Source organism: Oncorhynchus nerka, linkage group LG28 (genome assembly GCF_034236695.1).
Source record: "Oncorhynchus nerka isolate Pitt River linkage group LG28, Oner_Uvic_2.0, whole genome shotgun sequence".
In the NCBI taxonomy this organism is placed as follows: Eukaryota; Metazoa; Chordata; class Actinopteri; order Salmoniformes; family Salmonidae; genus Oncorhynchus; species Oncorhynchus nerka.
This window is the reverse complement of record NC_088423.1, coordinates 7,714,157-7,741,973: the sequence shown is the minus strand read 5'-3', so window position 1 is coordinate 7,741,973 and position 27,817 is coordinate 7,714,157. Positions and strand designations below refer to the sequence as shown.

Below are 27,817 nucleotides of genomic sequence, written 5' to 3'. Positions count from 1 at the left end.
GCAGGGTTTATTGTGTGTCAGCAGGGTTTATTGGGTGTCAACACGTTTGCTGGGTGTCAGCAGGGTTTAATGGGTGTCAACACGGTTGCTGGGTGTCAGCAGGGTTTATTGTGTGTCAGCAGGGTTTATTGTGTGTCAGCAGGGTTTATTGTGTGTCAGCAGGGTTTATTGGGTGTCAACACGGTTGCTGGGTGTCAGCAGGGTTTATTGTGTGTCAGCAGGGTTTATTAGGTGTCAGCAGGGTTTGCTGGGTGTCAGCAGGGTTTATTGTGTGTCAGCAGGGTTTATTGGCTGTCAGCAGGGTTTATTGGGTGTCAGCAGGGTTTATTGTGTGTCAGCAGGGTTTATTGGCTGTCAACAGGGTTGCTGGGTGTCAGCAGGGTTTATTGGGTGTCAGCACGTTTGCTGGGTGTCAGCAGGGTTTATTGTGTCAGCAGGGTTTATTGGGTGTCAGCAGGGTTTATTGTGTGTCAGCAGGGTTTATTGGCTGTCAACACGGTTGCTGGGTGTCAGCAGGGTTTATTGGGTGTCAGCAGGGTTTATTGGGTGTCAGCAGGGTTTATTGGGTGTCAGCAGGGTTTATTGGATGTCAGCAGGTTTTATTGGGTGTCAGCAGGGTTTATTGGGTGTCAGCAGGGTTTATTGGGTGTCAACACGGTTGCTGGGTGTCAGCAGGGTTTATTGGATGTCAGCAGGTTTTATTGGGTGTCAGCAGGGTTTATTGGGTGTCAGCAGGGTTTATTGGGTGTCAACACGGTTGCTGGGTGTCAGCAGGGATTATTGGGTGTCAGCAGGGTTTATTGGATGTCAGCAGGTTTTATTGGGTGTCAGCAGGGTTTATTGTGTGTCAGCAGGGTTTATTGGGTGTCAGCAGGGATAATTGGATGTCAACACGGTTGCTGGGTGTCAGCAGGGTTTATTGGGTGTTAACAGGTGCCAGTTATGGGCCCAATTGTGTGAGTGAATACCCCTTATTTATTAATAGGTAGGTGCTTATATTGTACAAATGTGTATTAATAATTTAAAAAGTACGTTTTATTGTCACATACTCCTGATAGGTGTAGTGAAATGTGTTTAACAGGGCCAGCCATAGTAGTACGGTGTCCCCTACACACGTGTGAATTGGCAGTTTTTTTTGCATATCCCAAATCTCCCTTAGACACTCTCGGAGAGTGGGGTCACAGCCAGGGTCTTCCATTATCAATGCAACCCTCTGATCTCACTGGTAAGCCATTATCAAAGGCGACCCTCTGATCTGACCCTCTGATCTCACTGGTAAGCCATTAACAACGGTGACCCTCTGATCTGACCCTCTGATCTCACTGGTAAGCCATTAACAACGGTGACCCTCTGATCTGACCCTCTGATCTCACTGGTAAGCCATTATCAACGGTGACCCTCTGATCTGACCCTCTGATCTCACTGGTAAGCCATTATCAACGGCGACCCTCTGATCTCACTGGTAAGCCATTATCAACGGTGACCCTCTGATCTGACCCTCTGATCTCACTGGTAAACCATTATCAACGGTGACCCTCTGATCTGACCCTCTGATCTCACTGGTAAGCCATTATCAACGGTGACCCTCTGATCTCACTGGTAAGCCATTATCAACGGTGACCCTCTGATCTCACTGACGGTGACCCTCTGATCTCACTCACTGGCCAAGCCATTAGACCCTCTGATCTCACTGGTAAGCCATTATCAACGGTGACCCTCTGATCTCACTGGTAAGCCATTATCAACGGTGACCCTCTGATCTGACCCTCTGATCTCACTGGTAAGCCATTATCAACGGTGACCCTCTGATCTCACTGGTAAGCCATTATCAACGGTGACCCTCTGATCTCACTGGCAAGCCATTATCAACAGGGTGAGGCTCCTGAAGCAGGCGTTATACAGCCAGGCTCCATAGTCTGACCCTCTGATCTCACTGGTAAGCCATTATCAACATAGTGGTGACCCTCTGATCTCACTGGTAAGCCATTATCAACGGTGACCCTCTGATCTGACCCTCTGATCTCACTGGTAAGCCATTATGAAGCAGGTGTTATACAGCCACCCTCTGATCTCACTGGTAAGCCATTATCAACAGGGTGACCTCTGATCTGACAGGTGTTATAGCCTCAGGCTCCTGACAGGCTCACTGGTAAGCCATTATCAACGGTGACCCTCTGATCTGACCCTCTGACCTCACTGGTAAGCCATTATCAACGGTGACCCTCTGATCTGACCCTCTGATCTCACTGGTAAGCCATTATCAATGGTGACACTCTGATCTCACTGGTAGTGAAGAAGGTGTTATACAGTCAGGCTCCATAGTGAAGCAGGTGTTATATAGTCAGGCTCCATAGTGAAGCAGGCGTTATGAAGCAGGCAGCCAGGCTCCAGTGAAGCAGGTGTTATACAAGCTCCATAGTGGCATTATACAGCCAGGCTCCAGTGAAGCAGTGAAGCAGGCGTTATACAGCCAGGCTCCATAGTGAAGCAGGCCAAAGTGAAGCAGGCGTTATACAGCCAGGCTCCATAGTGAAGCAGGTGTTATACAGCCAGGCTCCATAGTGAAGCAGGTGTTATACAGCCAGGCTCCATAGTGAAGCAGGTGTTATACAGCCAGGCTCCATAGTGAAGCAGGTGTTATACAGCCAGGCTCCATAGTGAAGCAGGCGTTATACAGCCAGGCTCCATAGTGAAGCAGGCGTTATACAGCCAGGCTCCATAGTGAAGCAGGTGTTATACAGCCAGGCTCCATAGTGAAGCAGGTGTTATACAGCCAGGCTCCATAGTGAAGCAGGCGTTATAGTGAAGCAGGCGTTATACAGCCAGGCTCCATAGCCAGCCATAGTGAAGCTCCAGTAGTGAAGCAGGTGTTATACAGCCAGGCTCCATAGTGAAGCAGGTGTTATACAGCCAGGCTCCATAGTGAAGCAGGTGTTATACAGCCAGGCTCCATAGTGAAGCAGGTGTTATACCAGGGGAAATGCATAAGTATTACACTGTACAGTAAAATAGTTGGTACTGGCACCCAACCATAGGTGATACAAATAAAGACCTCTGTCTGAGCAAGGAATGAAGTGCAGTGTGTTTGTTAGGGTACAATGTATTTTTGTGCTGTACTAGTAATGGTTTGGTGGAATGTGTTTCAAGACATTTTGTTGTTCATGATTTTTACACAACGGGTGAGATAGAAAAATGTCAGGAAGAATTTCACAATGTTCAACCATGACCTGCATTAAAGGTGATTCAGGTGTTTTGTATTTTAAAGGAGAGGGAATTAAGAGAGTCTTTTAAAAAGCAAAATTGCAAGCCTGGTATTCAGTGAATGCACTAAAATGCCAAGATCTTATTTCATCCGTGAAAACCTATAATTGCTGTTAAACATGGAAAAGTTAAGCAGAATAGAATGGCTTTGTGTAGGATGTAAATCATTGAGAACTAACTAACAGGTTGAATTAATTGAACTCAATAAAGTATAATTATGGGGTGGATTTCTGTAGAGTTATTGTATGGGGTAACAATTTGATCTAGTGGTTATATGCTAGTCTACTGTTGGAACTCTGTTAAGGACAATCAAGATCCACATTATTGTGTTTGTCACACATGCTGTAATAAGAAGAGGACATTGCTTGAATATATACCTGAAAAGGTCCGATGCAGCCATTTTGGTCTTAATATCAAGTCATTTCTGGATAACAATTACAAACCTTACTGTGATTGTTTTAAATTGAAATGTTCAAAAATAACCTAATGTAACTTCTTAGCAAAGAGCAATTTCTCAAGCAATAATTTTTCTAGGACTGTCTGGGAGTGGTCTGAAAATGATCTGTTGGCAGAGAGGTTTGGAACTCTTTCTTATTGGTCTATTAATTATTTTACAGCATAGTGATGTCACCAGGCAAGCAAAAACCCCATCCCACCAAAACAGGCTGAAATGGTATTATCACCATTTTCATAATTTCATAGTATTATTCCAACCTAATAGTGTGGAAATATATATAAAACAATGACATTTTTGACTGCACTGGGCCTTTAAACCTCGTTCAAGAGACGTAAGTACACAATGTGCATGATGGCAGTGTATATAATCCAATGCGATTTTACACAAGTAGTGATACATACATTATTTGACATAAATGATTAGCTGAACTTTTTCTCTTGTTATTCTAATGAAATTCACATGATTATTTGGGATAGATGAAGTGCCATTGTTTGCATTGTGGATCACCACCTGCCCCATTATCTTTTCGAGACGACACGGGCGGTGAATTAATCCTCTCTCCTATTCACCCCATCTTGACGTAACAGCTCGACAACCCCTCGGATGTCTGAGGTGGTGACTGAAATGAAAGGGTTCATTCTGAGACTCAGAAGTCAGTTGGACACCCCTTCAATATTTATTAACCTGGGTCTTTCCACATGGTTTGCAGCACGTTTGCCCTCCAACAGTCCTTCAAGTCTACTTGACAACCCTTGTTAAGCCCTTCTAACTTCAATGAGGGTAACCTCCATTTTTCTGGCAGAACTACCATGCTTCTTCTTGTCAATGGTAATTACAGCTCCGGAGCCCTGCTTCTCCTACTTGCTCTGTCTTTGTGAGTGGCTTGGGAATCCTGGGATCAAACAGAGACACCATATTCTGGGTTTGAATTGGGAGTTTGGAAGTCCTACCTAGACATGCAGACCTCTGTAAGTAATTTATTCTGTAGTAACAGATGCCAACTGTCCATAGGTGTTGATGAATTGCAAGGAAACACTCTCTGCTTTGTGGTTTTTCAACAAGAAACCTAAGTAGGCCTACAAAAGTAAGCGGTCTCCATTTCATCAATCTACATATAAGCCCAATAGAATAATGAAATCCATTTTGATGTGGGCTTACCTCTCTCTGATGTCTGGTGTTCATTTGTATGGTTCATTAAGCTGTTTGTATGCTGAACTAAATTGACTGAGATCAAGGAGGCACGCTAAGCCTCATATTAATACTTATTACTACGTTGTGTGCCCTCAGCACAAGGGTAAGGTTATTTAGAGAAATGCCCTCTGACGGAAAATGGAAGGCAACAATAGATTCTGCTTGATACGGCTAGAACGTATTATTCTTAGTTGAGGAAAAATACCTATTAGAGGACAACAGGGTGGTAAAATCTTTTACATTCTTTTTTCTGTTAGCTAAATACATTTAGTTAAACATTTAATTGGGAAAGACTTTGGCGATTAGGCGGTGCTGGGCCAAGTTGCAGAGATGAGTACAAAGAGTTGTGGTGGCTACAAAGTCTTGACGATGAGGAGAATATGATCTATAATTATGTGTACTTCTATGGCCCTTGCAAAGCCTTACCAATCCCACATCAGTAGGCTAGGCTGTGATACTTAGAGACCACATGAGTTAGGCCCCTATAATTCATTATTTTAGTGCCAGAGAAGGATTAACAGATTAATGCACAACATTTAAGGTTTAAGACGTGAAGTAGGTATCACTGCTGCCTTTTCAATCATCATCATGCAATTGTGGGAAACAAATAGATGACCTATATGAGCACCTATTCACTAGTTGCGTTAGCTAAAATGCTCAATCAGCCTTTTCACTGTGGGTCAACAGTTTGTTGATATGATAAAACTTGTGAATATTGGAAATGATATAAATATAATTGGATCAGGATCTCCAGTCAGTCCCCCAGTAATCAATTTGATTGATAGGAAAATATTTTCCTTCCATAAAGCACCAGGCAGCTACTGGATTTCTGTTTCCTTACATCACATAGTGCCACTCATTGCCTAATTTTACAATTGGATCCCCCACCCCTAATTAGGCTTTGGGTTTAACCTGGTCCTCAGAAGCTGGGGTTGTGAGGAGAACAGAGACATTACATATCGCTCTTCTTTCTCTTCTTAACCAGTCCTGAGACCCCAGCAAAAATCTGCTATTAATTTATCTGACATTCATTTATCTGCATGAACAGCCCTTATATTTAGCCTCACAATGAAGTGTATGAAGTGTTTTACCATTTTCTTTTCAGGACAACCAGGGCAACAAGTAGAACACAAAACTATTTGACAAACAGTTGCTGTCAGGAGTTTTATTGACAAATGTCAATACAAAAACCTGATACAAATGAATGTCTATGAATGCTGTAAGTACAAAATGTTTTACTCACCAGGAAATTAATATCTAACTAGTCAGTGACAACTGTGTGGAGTTTGTAGTTTGTTACAGCAACTATGTGAGCTTCTTACAGTATTATATACACTATGTCAAATCAAATCAAATGTTATTTGTCACATGTGCCAAATACAACAGGTGTAGACCGTACTGTGAAATGCGTACTTACAAGTCCTTAAACAACGATGCAGTTAAGAAAAATTATATTGACTAAATAAACTAAAGTTTAAAAAAGTAACTCAATAAAATAACAAAAACGAGGCTAAATACAGGGGGTACCAGTATCGAGTCAATGTGCAGGGGTACAGGTTAGTCGAGGTAATATGTACAGTACCAGTCAAAGGTTTGGACACACTTACTCATGCCAGGGTTATTTATTTGTACTATTTTCTACATTGTAGAATAATAGTGAAGACAGAAAATAGTAAAGACATCAAAACTATGAAATAACACATATGGAATCATGTAGTAACCAAAAAAGTGTTAAACAAATAAAAATACATTTTATAATTTAGATTTTTCAAAGTAGCCAACCTTTGCCTTGATGGCAGTTTTGCACACGCTTTGCATTCTCTCAACCAGCTTCATGAGGCAGTTACCTGGAATGCATTTCAATTAACAGGTGTGCCTCTTTAAAAGTTAAATAGTGGAATTTCTTTCCTTCTTAATGCGCTTGAGGCAATCAGTTGTGTTGTGACAAGGTAGGGTTGGTATACAGAAGATAGTCGTATTTGGTAAAATGACAAGTCCATATTATGGCAGGAACAGCTCAAATAAGCAAAGAGAAATGACTGTCCATCATTACTTTAAGACATGAAGGTCAGTCAATGCAGAACACTTCAGGAACTTTTAAAGTTTCTTCAAGTGCAGTCGCAAAAACCATCAAGCACTGTGATGAAACTGGCTCTCATGAGGACCGCCACAGGAAAGGAAGACCCAGAGTTATCTCTGCTGTAGAAGAAATTGCAGTCCAAATAAATGCTTCACAGAGTTCAAGTAACAGACACATCTCAACATCAACTGTTCAGAGGAGACTGCGTGAATCAGGCCTTCATGGTCAAATTGCTTCAAAGAAACCACTACTAAAGGACACCAATAATAAGAAGAGAGTTGCTTAGGCAAGGAAACATCAAAATTATTGGATCTCTTGATAAAGATGAGCAAAAAGACTGTATAAACTAAATAATAGAAATACTGAGCTGTATTGCTGACAGGTGTATCAAATCGAGCACGCAGCCATGCAATCTCCATAGACAAACATTAACAGTAGAATGGCCCTTACTGAAGAACTCAGTGAACATCAACGTGGCACCGTCATAAGATGCCACCTATTAAACAAGTCAGTTCATCAAATATCTGCCCTGCTAGCGCTTCCCCGGTCAACTGTAAGTGCTGTTATTTTGAAGTGGAAATGTCTAAGAGCAACAGCGGCTCAGCCGCGAAATGTTAGGCCACAAAGCTCACAGAAAGGGACTACCGAGTGCTGAAGTGCGTAGCGCGTAAAAATTGTCTGTCCTTGGTTGCAACACTCACTACCGAGTCGGAGGCAACATCAGCACAATAACTGTTCATCCATGGCCGAGCAGCCACATACAAGCCTAAGATCACCATGCACAATGCCAAGAATCAACTGGAGTGGTGTAAAGCTCGCCGCTATTGGGCTCTAGAGCAGTGGAAAGCGTTCTCTGTAGTGATGAATCACACTTCACCATCTAGCAGTCCGATGGACATATCTGGGTTTGGCAGATGCCAAGAGAACGCTACCTGCCCCACTACATAGTGCCAACTGTAAAGTTTGGTGGAGGAGGAATAATGGTGTGGGGCTGTTTTTCATGGTTCAGGCTAGGCCCTTAAATTCCAGTAAAGGGACATCTTAACGCTGCAGTATACAATTACATTCTAGATGATTCTGTGCTTCCAACTTTGTGGCATCAGTTTGAGGAAGGCCCTTTCCTGTTTCAGCATGACAATGGCCCTGTGCACAAAGCGAGGTCTGTACAGAAATGGTCTATCGAGATCGGTGTGGAAGAACTTGACTGGCCTGCACAGAGCCCTGACCACAACTCCATCAAACACCTTTGGGATGAATTGGAACGCCGACTGCGAGCCAGGCCTAATCGCCAAACATCAGTGCCCAACCTCACTAATGCTCTTGTGGCTGAATGAAAGCAATTCCCCGCAGCAATGTTCCAACATCTTGTGGAAAGCCTTCCCAGAAGAGTGGAGGCTGTTATAACAGCTAAGGTAGGACCAACTCCATATTAATGCCTATGATTTTGTTAGACGAGCAGGTGTCAACATACTTTTGGTCATGTAGTGTATATTTTTGGTCATGTAGTGTGTATGCCCAAATTAAATTATTTTAGAAAAATACAATTGCCCTTTTTAAAGTATAATAAAAAAAGAATTAGTATACATAATATAATTGGACCAAATTATTGGGGGGCCCTAGAATCCAATGATCCCGATACGCAACACAAAGTTAGGATCTTGGGCATTACCTTTCAAAGTTTGCAGTTTCAATATCTTGTTATAGCGCCACCATCTGGCCAATCACTGTAATTTTGTAAATGCCGGCTGTATACGGCAAGACTCATCATTTGCCTCGTTCAAGTGCTAGGCGGAACTAGGTAACTCGGAAATCTCAGATTTTTAAACTGGTTGTAGTTATACACGTGACGCATTGAACAAATCAGCAAGTTGGACATTTCCGAGTTTCCTAGTTCCGAATAGCATAGGAACGCGACAATTCACCCACATTTCGTCCAAATCTGGCCAGTGCACTTTCCTCTCTAAAATATCGCGTTTGACTGACATACGAATAAACGAACATACCAACGAATAACGTATGGACGGAAACGGATCCACAGTTCCCTCCCCGATTTCATCGTGGGGGACAGTGAACAACATAACCCTCTCTGTTACTCTTATATTATGGATTACAATACCATATACACAGGCCGCAGGGTCCGCTTAATCTGTTACACAAACTGGGTCGTTTGAAAATCCGCGGCGACAATGTTGCAGAAGCTAAAATGATGAATTCACTAATACATCGACACAATAATTCAACAATGTTTCTTCTGTCAATGTCAAGAACGCTTGCAGAGCGACAAACGTACCAACCCCCATCACTCCTCCTTCCACGGAGCGTGATTGGATTAGAGACGGCCTTTCCCCTCTAACCTCGTGATGTTGGCTGTTTCCTGCTTTTTCTGCTGGACTGCCAAAACTGCACTGAATATTGCTCGTCGATAGCAGGCACACAGCTCGGATATAGGACGCTTTAATCAAAGCATAAGGCTGTCGGACATTTATTTCACATTCAGACAGCAATGCGAAGGAAATCGAGAATGTTACTATGCTTCGCGGTCCTGTGGGTGCTTGGCATAGCATATTATTTCTATTCGGGAACAACGTTAAATCGAAAGGTATGTTAACCCCCGACACTTTTTGCTCTTATTGAAAATGCATCAGGGGTGTATTCATTACGTCAATTCTGCTGCAAAACGTTTCTTAAATGGAACGAAGCGATTTGCGACCTAACTGAATTTGTCCAACATACTTAAGTTTTTCTCTGTTTGATTCCGTTTGGTTATCAAACGGTAAATCGTTAACGTAATTAATACACCCCATAGCTCGCATTCAGGATATTTTAATCCGTGGAATCCTTTCAAGACTAAAGCAAAAAAATACTGTGAAGATGTTTAACAAGTGGCTATTTTGATATGCGGTTTATATTATGAAATATATCGTTCCAAAATCTGTTTCCATCATCAACTAGATTATTTTAATTTGCTTGAAAATAGGGATATAGTTATTGTATGATTTGAACGTTGCTCTGTCTGGTATCGTAAAATGTTGCTGTTATTGAATAGCTGGGCGGTTGTAAACACTTTATGAAGAGCTGCGTTTCACGCACACAAAGCTTACTTATTCGACTATTTATGAAGACCACAACAGTGAAGTATATCTGCTACAAATACTTAATTGTTGAAATATATTCCCCCGCTATACTGGCAGGAAATTTATAGGCTACATTGTAACAAAATATGCCAACCTTATGGGTCCGTCTGCCATTGTTAAAATCCCTGCTTATTTATGGTTTTATAATTTCAATTAAGGAATAGGCCTGTAGTATATAGCCTAAGAACTATAGTTCTCTCCCAAGCCTTTCATTCTTATTTCTCTGTTACCTTAATATACAGGATTGACGAGGTCAAACACGTCACTTATAGTTGTTGTCCTTTCAGCAAAAATATGAGTGTTTTTATCATGTAACCAACCCCAGTGATAACACCAACGCTCTTAAACGCTCCTCTTGTCATTTTGTGATCAGTCATTCTGTCCCTTACATTTGACATTAGGCTGATAGGTGGTGCAGCTAGATAAGGACTCATGGGCATTCTGATTTGATTAACAAAGGCCTAATCTCCAGTTATCAGCGAGCAGTTACCCATTTCCCTGGCGAGTACGAGGCAGTGGGTCGCCTCAAGGCCAAATCACAGGGTACCTCTCACAACGACACTGCTGAGCTAAACTCAAATAGGGGTGATAAAGTTGCCGCTGGTATGCTTCCTGTGGGAAGGGGGCATCTGATGTCTGACTTTTGTTATGGAGGGAGATGAGCCTGCAAAAGAATGCACTTTCATTGTTTTTCTATCCATGTGTTAGACAAGCTATATCTACAGTTAGACCTACAGCTGTAGGTCTATCTGAGCTGTCTGTCTGTGATTTGGGTGGATGCTGCTTTGCATTGTTGCAGGAGAACAACAGTAATAGGAGACCACTGTGGTTGAGAGCGCAACAGCATTATGCTTCCTCCTGCTACTCCAGACTGGAACCCTCTTTTTCGGACTGTTTACAGGCTCCTGCTACTGCAGACTGGAACCCTCTGTTTCGGACTGTTTACAGGCTCCTGCTACTGCAGACTGGAACCCTCTGTTTCGGACTGTTTACAGGCTCCTGCTACTGCAGACTGGAACCCTCTGTTTTGGACTGTTTACAGGCTCCTGCTACTGCAGACTGGAACCCTCTGTTTTGGACTGTTTACAGGCTCCTGCTACTGCAGACTGGAACCCTCTGTTTTGGATTGTTTACAGGCTCCTGCTACTGCAGACTGGAACCCTCTGTTTTGGACTGTTTACAGGCTCCTGCTACTGCAGACTGGAACCCTCTGTTTCGGACTGTTTACAGGCTCCTGCTACTGCAGACTGGAACCCTCTGTTTCGGACTGTTTACAGGCACTTTGAGATTTATTTTAAACTGCAAAACCCTTACGTACCACTGCACTTTGTATACCAGGGTTGGCTGGCCTTCTCTAGTCACTCGTAGGCTCAGGCACGGGTATACTTTTATTTACAAAGCCATTTTGGGTTTACTACCTTTTGTATTTGGGCATTTTTATTGTTCAGAAATGTGGCGGGTACTCTCTTCGTTCGCTGGACTTTATCCTTCTAACTGTTCCAAATGTCCGAACTGAATTTGGTAAAAGGGCTTTTATGTACTCTGCGCTATCGTCTTGGAACGCCTTACAAAATACTTTTAAACTGGAAGAACTTGTCCCGATTGGTATTTTTAAATTACTAATGAGTGATCTTGAGACTGATTCCCTGACATGTCAATGTTTTTAATTAGCTGTTTTTTATTTTGTTATACTCTTGTGAATTCTATGCTTTTTACTAGATTACTTGTAGTTTTTCATGTTGTTTGTCTGTCATTTTTGTAATGACTTGGTGCTGCCTATCTTGGCCAGGACGCTCTTGAAAAAGAGATTTTAAATCTCAATGAGCCCTTCCTGGTTAAGTAAAGGTTAAATCAATTTTTTAAATCATGTGTGTATTTCAATTGAACAATACACTTATATGAAAAATTGTAGTCATTTAGCAGGGGCTGTTTTCCAGACCGACTTACAGGAACACTTCGGGTTAAGTACCTTGCTCAAGGGCGGTCTTAGGCACTGAATCTCAGTGCTAGGGGTGTCACTACAGACCCTGGTTCGATTCCAGGCTGTATCACAACTGGCCATGATTGGGAATCCCACAGGGCGGTACACAATTGGCCGAGCGTCATTAGGGTTTGGCCGGGGTATGCAGTCATTGTAAATAAGAATTTGTTCTTAATTAACTGACTTGCCTAGTAAAGTAAAAACATATTTTAAAAGGGCACATCGACAGATGTTTCACTTAGTCTGCTTTGCGATTCGAACCAGCGACCTTTCAGTTACTGGCCCAACGCTCTTAACCGCTAGGCTAACTGATCCTTTTTTGCATCTTACAGTGAATGGTGTGATGGAATGTACATCAGACGTTCAGGCTTCTGTCTGTACTCACAGCTCAGGAGGCCTCTGTAACTATTTAAATAGAATCACATTTATTGCTCTCCACTGAGCAAGTTCTTGTTTACAGACATTTACAGTTTCAACCTAACACTTTCACTTTGGAGACTTAACATGATAACCTAAACAGAGAAAATTGCTGCCTTGAACTATATACTGAAAGGCCTTAAATTAGGCCTCTATGCAGTCATGCAGGTTGGAGGTCGTCAGTGTTTAGCAGCCAGGTCGGATGATTGATGCTTTCCCGACCTGTCACATTATTGTATTCGGAGCTGCTGCGGCTTGGTGAGAATGCACTCACTGGACTTGTATGGTAACCAGATTGGCAGCTTTTATCTCTGGCTCCAATGTGTTTGATCTGATCTCCGCTCTGCAACACAATTATTGACAAGCTGGTTGTTCTGCTCTGGCTCAGCGGACAACATTGTAGCTGCGCCTGCGAGTGTGAATGGCCATGCTGTGCTTCCTCAGCTTTTTAAATCAAAGCTATCTTTGGAATAATAATGAATTAATGCATTGGGAAGTGTACCTAAAATATCAAGTGTGTTTTAAAGCAGAGGGAGAGTTTCTTCATTCTCTGCTGATGTCATAATTGATAATCCTCAGATTACATTTTGTTCCGTTTTGAACAGCTCACTGGATGTTTGATTCATTTTCTGAAATAATGTTTGTAATAATGGTATTCATTCACAAATGTATTCTGATATTTGAGTGTTCCTAGTAGAGGTCGACCCATTATGATTTTTCAACGCCGATACTGATTTATTGGAGGACCATAAAAGCCGATACCGATTTAAATGGCCGATTTTACAATTATAACAATACTGAATGAACACTTATTTTAACTTAATATAATACATCAATAAAATCAATTTAGCCTCAAGTAAATAATGAAACATGTTCAATTTGGTTAAAATAATGCAAAAACAAAGTGTTGGAGAAGAAAGTAAAAGTGCAATATGTTCCATGTAAAATGTGCCATGTAAGAAAGCTAATGTTTCAGTTCCTTGCTCAGAACATGAGAACATATGAAAGCTGGTGGTTCCTTTTAACATGAGTCTTCAATTTTCCCAGGTAAGAAGTTTTAGGTTGTAGTTATTATAGGACTATTTCCCTCTATACCATTTGTATTTCATTAACCTTTGACTATTGGATGTTCTTATAGGCACTTTAGTTTTGCCAGTGTAACAGTATAGCTTCCGTCCCTCTCTTCGCTCCTCCCTGGGCTCGAACCAGCAACACACCGACAATTAGCGCGCGCTAACTAGCTAGCCATTTCACTTCAGTTACACGAGCCTCATCTCGGGAGTTGATAGGCTTGAAGTCATAAACAGCGCAATGCTTGATGCACAACGAAGAGCTGCTGGCAAAACGCACAAAAGTACTGTTTGAATGAATGTTTTTGCGCCTGCTTCTGCCTACCACCGCTCAGGCAGATACTTGTATGCTCAGTCAGATTATATGCAACGCAGGACACGCTAGATAATATCTAGTAATATCACCAACCATGTGTAGTTAACTAGTGATTATGATTTATTGTTTTTTATAAGATACGTTTAATGCTAGCTAGCAACTTACCTTGGCTTACTGCATTCGCGTAACAGGCAGCCACCTTGTGGAGTGCAACGAGAGCGAGGCAAGTCGTTATTGCATTGGACTAGTTAACTGTAAGGTTGCAAGATGGGATCCCCCGAGCTGACAAGGTGAAAATCTGTCGTTCTGCCCCTGAACAAGGCAGTTAACCCACTGTTCCTAGGCCGTCATTGAAAATAAGAATGTGTTCTTAACTGACTTACCTAGTTAAATAAAGATTAAATAAAGGTATAAAATCTGCAAATCGGCGCCAAAAAATACCGATTTCCGTTTGTTATGAATTTGAAATCGGCCCTAATTAATCGGCCATTTCGGTTAATCGGTCGTTTCGGTTAATCGGTCGACCTCTAGTTCCTAGTCCTCCTGGATTACTATTCCCTCGGTCAGAGCCAACACCTAGTCCTCCTGGATTACTATTCCCTCGGTCAGAGCCAACACCTAGTCCTCCTGGATTACTATTCCCTCGGTCAGAGCCAACACCCAGTCCTCCTGGATTACTATTCCCTCGGTCAGAGCCAACACCCAGTCCTCCTGGATTTACTATTCCCCGGTCAGAGCCAACACCCAGTCCTCCTGGATTTACTATTCCCCCGGTCAGAGCCAACACCCAGTCCTCCTGGATTTACTATTCCCTCGGTCAGAGCCAACACCCAGTCCTCCTGGATTTACTATTCCCTCGGTCAGAGCCAACACCCAGTGCTCCTGGATTTACTATTCCCTCGGTCAGAGCCAACACCTAGTGCAGTTTTATTCTCCTCAGACATTTATAATGATGTGGCATGTTGCAATCTCTCTTTACGGAATAACTTTGCATAGAATAAACCCGGCATAGGACCTGAGTCCGTTTTTTAAAATCCCCCAAAATATTTTTTCCCGCTATGTATGTGTCTAGTGTCGTAGGATGCACTTGGGTTGATTCATATGAATAATTGTGTGGAAATGATGCTAGGTTGTTGTCTCTTACCACCACTCCCACTGTTTATCTTTAGCCTACCTGTGAGGGGAAATGTGTTGTCATGTGTAGAGCACATTGCTTTTGATGCCCCTGCTCTATCCTGACCTTTGCCTTGTATGTGGTTTAACATGGAGCCAGAAAAAGTGTTTAGAGAGCATTCCAGGCCCTTCCAGCTTCTGCCCTTTTGATCCAGCAGAGCGATCCCTGATCTAATATTGACTAGGCTAAATAAAGATGGACTGGATGGGCCCGTTGATCACAAAGTGTGAAACCCCAAGTTAAATCTCTCCCCTGCTCTGCTCCTGATCAGCAGGAACTACTGTTTTTGTGGGTTGTTGTATACTTGTCTTTATCCTGTGTGTGTTGCTCTTACAGTTGAAGTCGGAAGTTTACATACACTTAGGTTGGAGTCATTAAAACTCGTTGTTCAACCAGTCCACAAATGTATTGTTAACAAACTATTGTTTTGGCGAGTCTGTTAGGACATCTACTTTGTGCATGACACAGGTAATTTTCCCAACAATTGTTTACAGACACTGTTTCACAATTCCAGTGGGTCAGAAGTTTATATACACTTGAGTTAACTGCTTGGAAAATTCCAGAAAATGTCATGGCTTTAGAAGCTTCCGATAGGCTTATTGACATCATTTAAGTCAGTTGGAGGCGTACCTGTGGATGTATTTCAAGGCCTACCGTCAAACTCGGTGCCTCTTTGCTTGACATCATGGGAAAATCAAAACAAATCAGCCAAGACCTCAGAAAATATATTGTAGACCTTCATAAGTCTGCTTCATCCTTGAGGGCAATTTCCAAATGCCTGAAGGTACCACGTTTATCTGTAAAACAATAGTATGCAAGTATAAACACCATGGGACCACGCAGCCGCCATACCGCTCAGGAAGAAACGTGTTCGGTCTCCTAGAGATTAACGTACTTTGGTGCAAAAAGTGCAAATCAATCCCAGAACAACAGCAAAGGACCTTGTGAAGATGCTGGAGGAAACGGGTACAAATGTATCTATATCCACAGTAAAACAAGTCCTATATCGACAACCTGAAAGGCCGCTCAGCAAGGAAGAAGCTGCTGATCCAAAACCGCCATAAAAAGCCAGACTACCATTTGCAACTGCACATGGGGACAAAGATCGTACTTTTTGGAGAAATGTCCTCTGGTCTGATGAAACAAAAATAGAACTGGTTTGCCATACTGACCATTGTTATGTTTGGAGCAAAAAGGGGGAGGCTTGCAAGCCGAAGAACACCATCCCAACCGTGAAGCACGGGGGTGGCAGCATCATGTTGTGGGAGTGCTTTGCTGGTGCACTTCACAAAATAGATGGCATCATGAGGAAGGAAAATGATGTGCATATATTGAAGCAACATCTCAAGACGTCAGTCAGGAAGTTAAAGCTTGGTCGCAAATGTGTCTTCCAAATGGTCAATGACCCCAAGCATACTTCCAAAGTTGTGGCAAAATGGCTTAAGGACAACAGTCAAGGTATTGGAGTGGCCATCACAAAGCCCTAACCTCAATCCTATAGAAAATGTGTGGGCAGAACTGAAAAAGCGTGTGCGAGCAGGGAGGCCAACAATCCTGACTCAGTTACACCAGCTCTGTCAGGAGGAATGGGCCAAAATTCCCTGAACTTATTGTGGGAAGATTGTGGAAGGCTACCCAAAATGTTTCACCCAAGTTAATTTAAAGGCAATGCTACCAAATACTAATTGAGTGTATGTACATTTCTGACCCACTGGGAATGTGATGAAAGAATAAAAGCTTAAATAAATAATTTTCTCTACTATTATTCTAACATTTCACATTCTTAAAATAGTGGTGATACTAACTGACCTAAGGGAGGGACTTTTTACTAGGATTAAATGTCAGGAATTGTGAAAAACTTGAGTGTATATGTATTTGGCTAAGGTGTGTAAACTTCCTACTTCAACTGTATCTGTTTCCTGGCTAAGCCATATAAATGTACCTAGTTTGGAGCTGATCTGTCTTCTTGCAGTGCTTGAGGAGCTCCACTGATGTACGTAACTGTCAGTGTTTTTCCATGATTGTTTTGTTTGATAGGGTGGTTTGGGTGCTTGGAGCTCGTCACCTCCAGCAGTTGTAGTACTCAGTGCCATGACGAGGAAAGGAGCCTACTCTGAAATTTTTTTCCACTGTGAGCTTTTAAATTATGACTTTTATTATTACTTTCTGACTTTTTCCTCTTCTGAGGAATATATAACTTGTGAGAAATATGTAACTGACCTTTCTATGGGTCCATGAAAGATGAAAAATGCTATTTTTTTAAATGATTGAGACAGTTGGTTAGGCATACAGTGTTTTGACAAGTACCACTACTTCTGAATGGAGACATTTGACAAGGCGAAGACAAAAGAGAGGGATGAATGCTGCTTTGAGTGGTGAAATGTTTATGCAGCTTATTAGCCGTAGTCATTACATTCTGAATTGCAAATGCTTCACCACCATATATTTCTGTCAAGGGAGCCAGAGGCTGTTTGGGCAAAACCCCACTGGTCTGCGCTGCTCAGTACACAATGGCTCCATTTTCCATAGGACCTGTCGCTATAAAGCTCCAGTACACCACAGGCATGTGAGGAATTGCGTTGACTCTCGTAATAAAGCATTCATAGGACACATTCATTACTGCTGGATTACATTACAGGTAATGAGTGTAAATCAAGTCCAATTAATGTAATGACTAAAGATTAGGCACACCAGTCTGAATTATGGTCAAAGAAATACATTTCCTCAATGCTTACTCCATTTTTCATTTTGTCATCTTTGATTTCCTGATAAGGTTTACAATAGTGTGTCAAGTCTATTCTAGTGATTAAGTATTAACATAATGCTTTCCAACGCTTAGTCTCTCTGTAGAACAGGAGGCAGTAAAACCGCTTGGACACACATGGTTGTAATACTTGGATAAGTAAGATTGTCTCCCTGACAGTATTATGTCTAACAAGGTGCAGATGTGCTCAAGCCACCGCCCAGCCTGTAAGACAGTAATATGACTCTGAAGGGACTGGCCAGGGATGGTACCAGCAGGAATGTGTACTTTGGCATGAGGACTTATAACACACAGGCCATCCTCACTACTCTGCTGACTAAACAGGGGTTTCCTTCTGGGCTTTAACTGTTTATGTGTAGAGAGAGGGCTACTGCCCTGAAAGGTCTCACTTTCTGTTTGTATTTATTGGCCCTCTGTCAAGTGTGAACATTGTGACTCTTTGTAACCAACTTGTTCTCAGCTTTGACAAAACATTCTGATGTGTTTGAGAGACTGCACTTCCCAGAAGAGTTTGGGATTGTGTGAAGAGCACAGGTCAGGAGTGGTTCTGAGGACGACCAACACTAACTGGAATAGAGCCTCAGTAACTGAAAGTGCTGCTGCCTCAGATTTGCCCTAAGACCCTGTTTCAATTTATTTTCCTTGGGCTAATCATGTTTTATGGATCCCATTTGTACCCTTCAACAATGTGCTTTGTTTTATTGGAAGGATGAACAATGGATTTGCCAGTAGAATTTTAGCGTTATTGGGTTTTCTGGATTTTTTTGAGTTTACAAATACTCCTCAGCTCTGCTTTTGCATAATTGATATTCAGATTTCCATTTGCTGTCTGTGGATGTTCCCTCTCACTGTGATTGGAACAGAATGCACCCATTACATTCTAACACTCATGGCGTACTGCTCCTGTCCCATGCCCATATACACATTTTGATGCCCTCTGTAGATCTGGGGGAACAGGGTCTACAAAATACAATTTTTATATAGCTTGAGTTACTTATTACCTTATATAGCTTGAGTTACTTATTACAATCGGTCAATCCTATAGTATTTAAGAAAATTAATGTGTGCAGTTATTGTATGTGTGAGGTTTAGAGACAGTGTTTCTTAACTTTGTAAAACGTGGAGTTGGGTTTCGTTTCCTTCCTTTACAGCAGTAAGTGATTGTTTTACAACCCCAGTGCCCTGCCCAGGTCTAAGTTTCAGATGACACTCATAAATTTGCTTGTTGCCTTAGACACAACAAAATCACTGTTTGAAGAACATTGTCAGTTCCAGGTCTTATTGGAAATGTACAGGCTCACAGGCAAAGCCTAAGGGAAGACATGATCCTAACAGTGTTGCCTTGTGTTAGTCTACCACTGTGGAAATCTAGAACAACCAAGGCCTTGCATATGAGGAACAAATGTGAACAAAGCCACTGTAAATGTGGTGTGTTTATTGACATCTGTGGGAATTAACTTTTGACTGAGGGATAAGGCAACTGTTCAATAGTTTGGAGTTGTTCAGAAGACTAGAACTAATTTCAAGAGCTGTTGTATCTCTTGCCGCTGTGGTCTTTTAATTTGGGTAAAACCTGTTTTAAGACTTGAGTCATACCAGAACTATGACTGATGGCATCCTCCCTTTTAATCACACTGCCTTCAGAAAGTATTCATACCCCTTGACTTATTCCACATTTTGTTGTGGAACTGTGTTACTGTTTAAAATATATTTTTCTCTCTCACCCATCTACACACACTACCCCATAATGACAAAGTGAAAACATGTTTTTGTAAAACTTTTGCAAATTTGTTGAAAATTAAACACAGAAAATTAAATGAGAAGTATTCACACCCCAGAATCGATACATGTTAGAATCACCTTTGGCAGATACTACAGCTTTGAGTTTTTATGGGAAAGTCTCTGAGATCTTTTCACACCTGGATTGTACAACATTTCCCATTATTCTTTGCAAAATTCTTCAAGCTCTGTCAAATTTTTTAATTGTTGCTAGACAACCATTTTCAGGGCTTGCCATAGTTGCAAATCTGCTTGAAAATCTAACCCGGCCACTCAGGAACATCCACTGTCTTCTTGGTAGCAACTCCAGAGTAGATTTGGCCTTGTGTTTTATCTTATTATCCTGCTGAAAAGTGACTCAATCACCCAGTGTCTGGTGGAATGCAGACTGAATCAGGTTTTCCTCTAGGATTTTGCCTGTGCTTGGCTCCATTCCGCATTTAAAAAAATCCTGACCTAGTCCCCTGCTCGGGGACCTTACAGATAATTGCGTGTGTGGGGTAGAGAGATGGTCATAAAAAAAATCCCGTTAAACACTATTGTTGAACAGCATAAGTCCATGCAACTTATGTGTCTTGTTAAGCACATTTCTACTCCAGAACTTATTTAGGCTTGCTATAACAAAAGGGTTGAATACTTAAGGCATTTCAGCTTTTCATTTTTTATTAATTGGAAAAATAAAATAAAAAACATAATTCCACTTTGACATTATGAGGTATTTTTTGTCTAAGTCTATATTTAATCTATTTTTAAATTCAGGCTGTAACAACAAAATGTGGAACAGTCAAGGGATGTGAATTCTTTCTGAATGCTCTGTAGCTAGTACTGTACATACCCTGTTTTACCTGATTTTACTTTGTAAACTTTAAAATATGACCTTTTAACATATTGGCAAATGAGAAATGATTAGAAAAACGTTTTGTCAAGGTTGTTAGTTGTCTATGTCAATTCTCTGTGCAGGCTACTATTTTATCCATTTAAATTGTCAACCACTGAAAGCAAGGCACATTGATAATACGTACAGCACTTGTCACAAGTTTGGACACACCTACACATTCAAGGGGTTTTCTGTATTTTTACTATTTGCCACATTGTAGAATAATAGTTTTCTTAACTATGAAATAATACATGGAATCATGTATTAACCAAAAAAGTGTTAAACAAATCAAAATACATTTTAGATTCTTCAAAGTAGCCACCCTTTGCCTTGATGACAGCTTTGCACACTCTTGGCATTCTCTCAAACAGCTTCACCTGGAATGCTTTTCTGACAGTCTTGAAGGAGTTCCCACATATGCTGAGCACTTGTTGGTGGCTTTTCCTGCGGTCCAACTCATCCCAAACCATCTGTGGCGTACGGCATTAACATCAAATAGCCCCTGCGATATGCAACTCTTCAGGGAAGTTAGGAACCAATACACACAGGCAGTTAGGAAAGCAAAGGCTAGCTTTTTCAAACAGAAATTTGCATCCTGCAGCACAAACTCAAAAAAAGTTCTGGGACACTGTAAAATTCATGGAAAATAAGAGCACCTCATCCCAGCTGCCCACTGCACTGAGGCTAGGAAACACTGTCCCTACTGATAAATCCACAATAATTGAGAATTTCAATAAGCATTTCTCTATGGCTGGCCATGCTTTCCACCTGGCTACCCCTACCCCGGTCAACTGCCCTGCACCCCGACAGCATCTTGCCCAAGCCTCCCCCATTTTTCACCTTTCTACCCTACAAATCAGCAGGGCTAGATTATCTGGACCCTCTCTTTCTAAATTTATCAGCTGAAATTGTTGCAACCCCTATTGCTAGCCTATTCAACCTCTCTTTCGTTTTGTCTGAGATCCCCAAAGATTGGAAAGCTGCCGCGGTCATCCCACTCTTCAAAGGGGGAGACACTGTAGACCTATATCTATCCTACCCTGCCTTTCTAAGGTCTTCGAAAGCCAAGTTCTTTTGACAGGTGTCTTTTATACAGGTAACAAACTGAGATTAGGAGCACTTCTTTTAAGAGTGTGCTCCTAATCTCAGCTCGTTACCTGTATAAAAGACACCTGGGAGCCAGTAATCTTTCTGATTGAGAGTGGGTTAAATACTTATTTCCCTTATTAAAATGCAAATCAATTTATAACATTTTTGACATGCGTTTATCTGGATTTTTGTTGTTATTCTGTCTCTCACTGTTCAAATAAACCTTCCATTAAAATTATAGACGGATCATTTCTTTGTCAGTGGGCAAACATACAAAATCAGCAGGGGATCAAATACTTTTTTCCCCTCACTGTAGGTGTCTGGTTAGACTGTGAACTCTCTTTCCAAACTCACATTAAGCATCTCCAATCCAAAATTAAATCTAAACTTGGCTTCCTATTTCGCAACAATGCATCCTTCACTCATGCTGCCAGACATACCCTCGTAAAACTGACTATCCTGCCTATCCTTGACTTCAGCGTTGTCATTTACAAAATAGACTGCATCCAGTTGCTTAGTGTTGGAGGCTATCACAGTGCCATCTGTTTTGTCACCAAAGCCCCATATACTACCCACCACTGCAACCTGTATGCTCTCGTTGGCTGGCCCTTGCTTCATATTCGTCGCCAAATCCACTGGCTCCAGGTCATCTATAAGTCTTCGCTAGGTAAAGCCCCACCTTATCTCAGTTTACTGGTCACCATAGCAGCACCCACCTGTAGCACGTGCTCTAGCAGGTATATTTCACTGGTCACCCCCAAAGCCAATTCCTCATTTGGCCACCTTTCCTTCCAGTTCTCTGCTGCCAATAACTGGAACGAATTGCAAAAATCACTGAAGCTGGTGACCCATATCTCCCTCACTAACTTTAAGCACCAGCTGTCAGAGCAGCTCACAGATCACTGCACCTGTACATAGCCCATCTGTAAATAGCCAATCCAACTACCTCATCCCCACACGGTTATGTATTTTTTTTGCTCCCTTGCACCCGAGTGTGTCTACTTGCACCTTCGTCTTCTGCACATCTGTCACTCCAGTGTTTCATTGCTAAATTGTAAATATTTCGCCACTATGGCCTATTTATTGCCTCCCTTAGCTCACTTGCACGCACTGTATATAAATATATAAACATTTAATTCTCTATTGTGTTATTTACTGTGTGTTTGTTTATTCCATGTGTAACTCTGTTTCGGTCGCAGTTGTAAATGAGAACTTATTCTCAACTAGCCTACCTGGTTAAATGAAGGTGAAATAAAAAATATCTCTATATAGGTTGAGGTCGGGTGATTGTGGAGGCCAGGTCATCTGATGCAGCACTCTGTCACTCTCCGTGGTCAAATAGCACTTACACAACCTGGAGGTGTGTTGGGTCATTGTCCTGTTGAAAAACAATTGTGGACTGATGAAACAAAGATTTGAGTTATTTGGTCATAACAAGGGACGTTATACATGGCGGCAAAAGAACACAGCGTTCCAAGAAAAACACTTGCTACCCACAGTAAAATTTGGTGGGGGTTCCATCATGCTGTGTGGCCAGTGCCGGTACTGGGAATCTTGTTAAAGTTGAAGGTCGCATGGATTCCACTCAATATCAGCAGATTCTTGGGAATAATGTTGAAGAATCAGTCAAAGTTGAAGTTACGCCGGGGCTGGATATTTCAACAAGACAACGACCCAAAACACTGCTCAAAATCTACCCCGGGCATTTATGCAGAGGAACAGGTACAATGTTCTGGAATTGCCATCCCAGTCCCCAGACCTGAATATCATTGAGAATCTGTGGGATGATTTGAAGCGGGCTGTCCATGCTCGGCAACCATCCAACCTAACTGAACTGGAGATGTTTTGTAAGGCGGAATGGTCAAAAATACCTTCATCCAGAATCCAGACACTCATTAGAGGCTATGGGAAGCGTATAGAGGCTGTTATTTTAGCAAAAGGAGGCTCTACTAAATATTAATGTGATTTTTCTATTTGGGTGCACAAATTTATGCACCGGTCTAATTTTGTTTTGATGCATATTGCACATTTTCTGTTAATCCAATAAACCTCATTTCACTACTGCAATATTACTGTGTCCATCAGTTATTTGATAGACCAAAATGAAATTGCTGATCCAAACATCCAATTATTTATAAATGGATATCATGGAAATTGTCAGGGGTGCCCAAACTTTTTCATACGACTGTACATGAACATTGAATACATATTTATTCAGTATCAAGTGGAAACATAACCAAGCGTGTTTAATTTGTATAACAAGGCCACATTTTGATGTCAATATTTTGATATAGAACCATATTTTGAGATCACATTTTGAGCATATGGGGGGGTAAGAAAGATTTAATTATTCCTATCTAGTCGGATCTTAAATTCAGTTTCCAACTAACCTGATCTTGTCACTGTGTAGCACTGTCCAACTGCACAAAACCCAGGGGTTTATGTACTAGCAGAGATGTTAGGAACATCCTGGGACTTTAGCAGTTGATATACTGTGAATGGTATGTCACATTTGAGCTTTCTCGTATATAGTCAGTTAACAATTTGGCTTAGCAATGAAACATGGGAGCGACTTTGAGACATCCAGAGAGAGACAGTGGTTGTCTGTAACGAGCTGAAATTACTGTGGTGAACAATGCTATCACAGTTAATACACAATCAAAAATAAAGTTGGTTATTATGCTAATTTGACAGCAAATGAAACGGCTGTTACAGCTATGTGATGAAGATGGATATTTAGCCTAACCAGTGTTCTCGAGCCTAACCAGTGTTCTCGAGCCTAACCAGTGTTCTCGAGCCTAACCAGTGTTCTCGAGGCCATGATTAGACTGAGCAATAAAGAGCACAAACAGAACTCCTACATTTCACCCATCTTATGCCTGGTTCCCGCACAGCATTAAGACGACACAAAAAGATTGTTAGACTAGCTCAACTGTGTTAATAGAATAAGAATAGTTACTCCTGTCTCCAACAGCACAGTGACGCAAAAATGATTGCCCCATTTTTCCAAAATCATTCTGATTGAAACTGATTCCATTGCAGAGGGAAGGTCCAACAGCCTGTCTATGCTTTACATAACTTGTGTATAGAAAGGATGGAACCATAATGAGGCCCTGATTCCCATCTTATTCTATAGATTACTTTAAGCCTGACTGAATTCTCCCTCCAAAAACAACATGCTGTAGATATTTATGAGCCCCAGTCTATACAGTGGGGATTGCCCTATGCTGATTTCACTGGAATCCGGTGTTGTCTGCTCTGTGTGTCTGAGTGTTTAGCGAGAAAAGGACATGTATTTTTTATCTTTCAGATTTGGCTTTATTTTCTCCCAGTGGTGCATCACTGAATCTATTAGAGAGTCATTTTATTGGTCTAATAATTAGAGGTTGACCGTTTTTCTTTTTTTTTTTTATAAAAAAAATTATCGGAATGGCCGATAAATTAGGGAGGATTTCAAGTTTTCATAACAATTGAAAATCGGTATTTTTGGAACACCGATTTGGCCAATTTAAAAAAAATAAAAAATAATAATAATAATTAAAAAATATATAAAAAGAATACAAAAACACAAAAATTACAGTCATTTATTTAACTAGGCAAGTCTGTTATTAAGAACATATTCTTATTTTCAATGACGGCCTAGGAACGGTGGGTTAACAGCCTCGTTCAGGGGCAGAACTACAGATTTTCACCTTGTCAGCTCGGGGGATTCAATCTTGCAACCTTAACTAGTCCAACGCTCTAACCACCTGCCTCTCATTGCACTCCACGAGGAGACTGCCTGTTACGTGAATGCAGTTAGCCAAGGTAAGTTGCTAGCTAGCATTAAACTTCTTGTAAAAAAACAATCAACCATAATCACTAGTTAAACTAGTAATATCAATATTACTAGTTATCTAGCGTGTCTTGTGTTGCATATAATCGATGCGGTGCGTATCGTTGTGCCTGTGTACCTAACCATGAACATCAATGCCTTTCTTAAAATCAATACTCAGAAGTATATATTTTTAAACCTGCATATTTAGCTAAAAGAAATCCAGGTTAGCAGGCAATATTAACCAGGTGAAAGTGTGTCACTTTTCTTTCGTTCATTGCACGCAGAGTCAGTGTATATGCAACAGTTTGTGCCGCCTAATTTGCCAGAATTTTACGTAATTATGACATAACATTGAAGGTTGTACAATGTAACAGGAATATTTAGACTAATGGATGCCACCTGTTAGATAAAATATGGAACGGTTCCGTATTTCACTGAAAGAATAAACGGCTTGTTTTTGAGATGATAGTTTCCGGATTCGACCATATTAATGACCTAAGGCTCGTATTTCTGTGTGTTATTATGTTATAACTAAGTCTATGATTTGATAGAGCAGTCTGACTGAGCGATGGTAGGCAGCAGCAGGCTCGTAAGCATTCATTCAAACAGCACTTTCGTGCGTTTTGCCAGAAGCTCTTTGTTGTGCGTCAAGCATTGTGCTGTTTATGACTTCAAGCCTATCAACTCTCAAGATAAGGCTTGTGTAACCGATGTGAAATGGCTAGCTAGTTAGCGGGGTGCGCACTAATAGCGTTTCAAACGCCACTCGCTCTGAGACTTGGAGTGGCTGTTCCCCTTGCTCTGCATGGTTAACTGTGCTTCGAGGGTGGCTGTTGTCATTGTGTTCCTGGTTCGAGCCCAGGGAGGAGTGAGGAGAGGGACGGAAGCTATACTGTTACACTGGCAATACTAAAGTGCCTAAAAGTACATCCAATAGTCAAAGGTTAATGAAATACAAATGGTAAAGAGGGAAATAGTCCTATAATTCCTAGAATAACTATAACCTAAAACTTACCTGGGAATATTGAAGACTCATGTTAAAAGGAACCACCAGCTTTCATATGTTATCATGTTCTGAGCAAGGAACTGAAACATTAGCTTTCCTACATGGCACATATTGCACTTTTACTTTCTTCTCCAACACTGTGTTTTTGCATTATTTAAACCAAATTGAACATGTTTCATTATTTATTTGAGGCTAAATTCATTTTATTGATGTATTATATTAAGTTAAAATAAGTGTTCATTCAGTATTGTTGTAATTGTCATTATTACAAATAACATTTTTTTTAAATCGGCCGATTTTAATCGGTATCATCTTTTTTGTGCCCTCCAATAATCTGTATCGGTATCGGCGTTGAAAAATCATAACCGGTTGGCCTCTGCTGATAATAAGCACCATCTTTCTTCTATGGGTATTAGAAATGTGTATTTACCCAAAACTGGAATTGAAGTATAATGACCACTTTAATTGTTTGTTTTGAAATGAGCTGGCAGCATGAATTGTTATACGCACCATTTCCAGAAGGACTTAATCCTCAAGGCTGGCAGTAAGGGTGGACCAGCACAGTTGGCAAAGGAAAATGTTATTGGAGTAAAAAGGGAGGGATTGGCAAATGAAGAGAGAAGGAAAATAGTGGTTTGTTTCCATGGGTCCTGATGGATTGACAGTTGAGGGAGCCATCTGCCTGCCTGTGAGACCCAGGGTTTAATGAGAAAATGTTTCCTGCTCCCTGTATCTGTCACGATTCTGAGCACTCCCACTCCTCTTCTCACTCAGCCCATCCAAAATGGCTGCATCCCAATTCAAATAAGATCTTTTGAGGATGCCAAAGTAATTAAGACTACTGCTGGGGAAATGTTCAGGTCATGACATTCAGTGGTTGATGAACTTCAAGCCATCAATGACTGTAGCTAAACACTAATAGCTTTTTTCCCTACATGTCAACAATTTTATTCAGGCCCCCAAATTGTATGACACCACGGAATCAGGCAGACCACATGACTTGTCAAACTTTTTAACCTCTGTCTAGTAAAAGATGCACATCATGGCCACTCAGTGGAGACATGAGCAACAGTTGCTATGCTGACTCTCGTTGGCTGCGCTGTGGGCAACCTTCCTGTCCCAGGTTGTGACCTCAGACCTGGAGACTGCAGCTTGGCGGTTTCAGTTGAGACAATACCATGGGAATGGACCAGGATTACTTTTGTGTTTTTATATATGGGGATGAATTAAGATCTTGTTTGCATCTCATGGAATGAATACTAAGCAAGTGACTAAAACATATGGAGTTTTCATTAAAATTCTATTAATCCAAAACAGTTCTGATTAGGTTTCATTGAATCCGTTTGTTTGTCATCATACAATGCTCGTAACGTGTCTAGTCACTTTCATTTTATGGGTTTACAT

General features: G+C 41.3%; 1 protein-coding gene across 2 annotated transcripts in view; it reads left to right on the top strand.

Annotated features, from left to right (window-relative positions):
- Positions 1–9,358: 9,358 nt before the first annotated feature.
- Positions 9,359–27,817, top strand: part of LOC115112845 (polypeptide N-acetylgalactosaminyltransferase 2-like) — a 139,623-nt gene continuing 121,164 nt past the window's right edge. Inside the window, exon 1 of one of the 2 annotated variants that reach the window (XM_029639849.2) lies at positions 9,359–9,588. In XM_029639849.2, coding sequence (XP_029495709.1) covers positions 9,493–9,588 — 96 coding nt within the window. In that variant the 5' untranslated portion in view covers positions 9,359–9,492. The remainder of the gene's footprint in view (positions 9,589–27,817) is intronic. The other variant, XM_029639851.2, reaches the window with a different exon arrangement.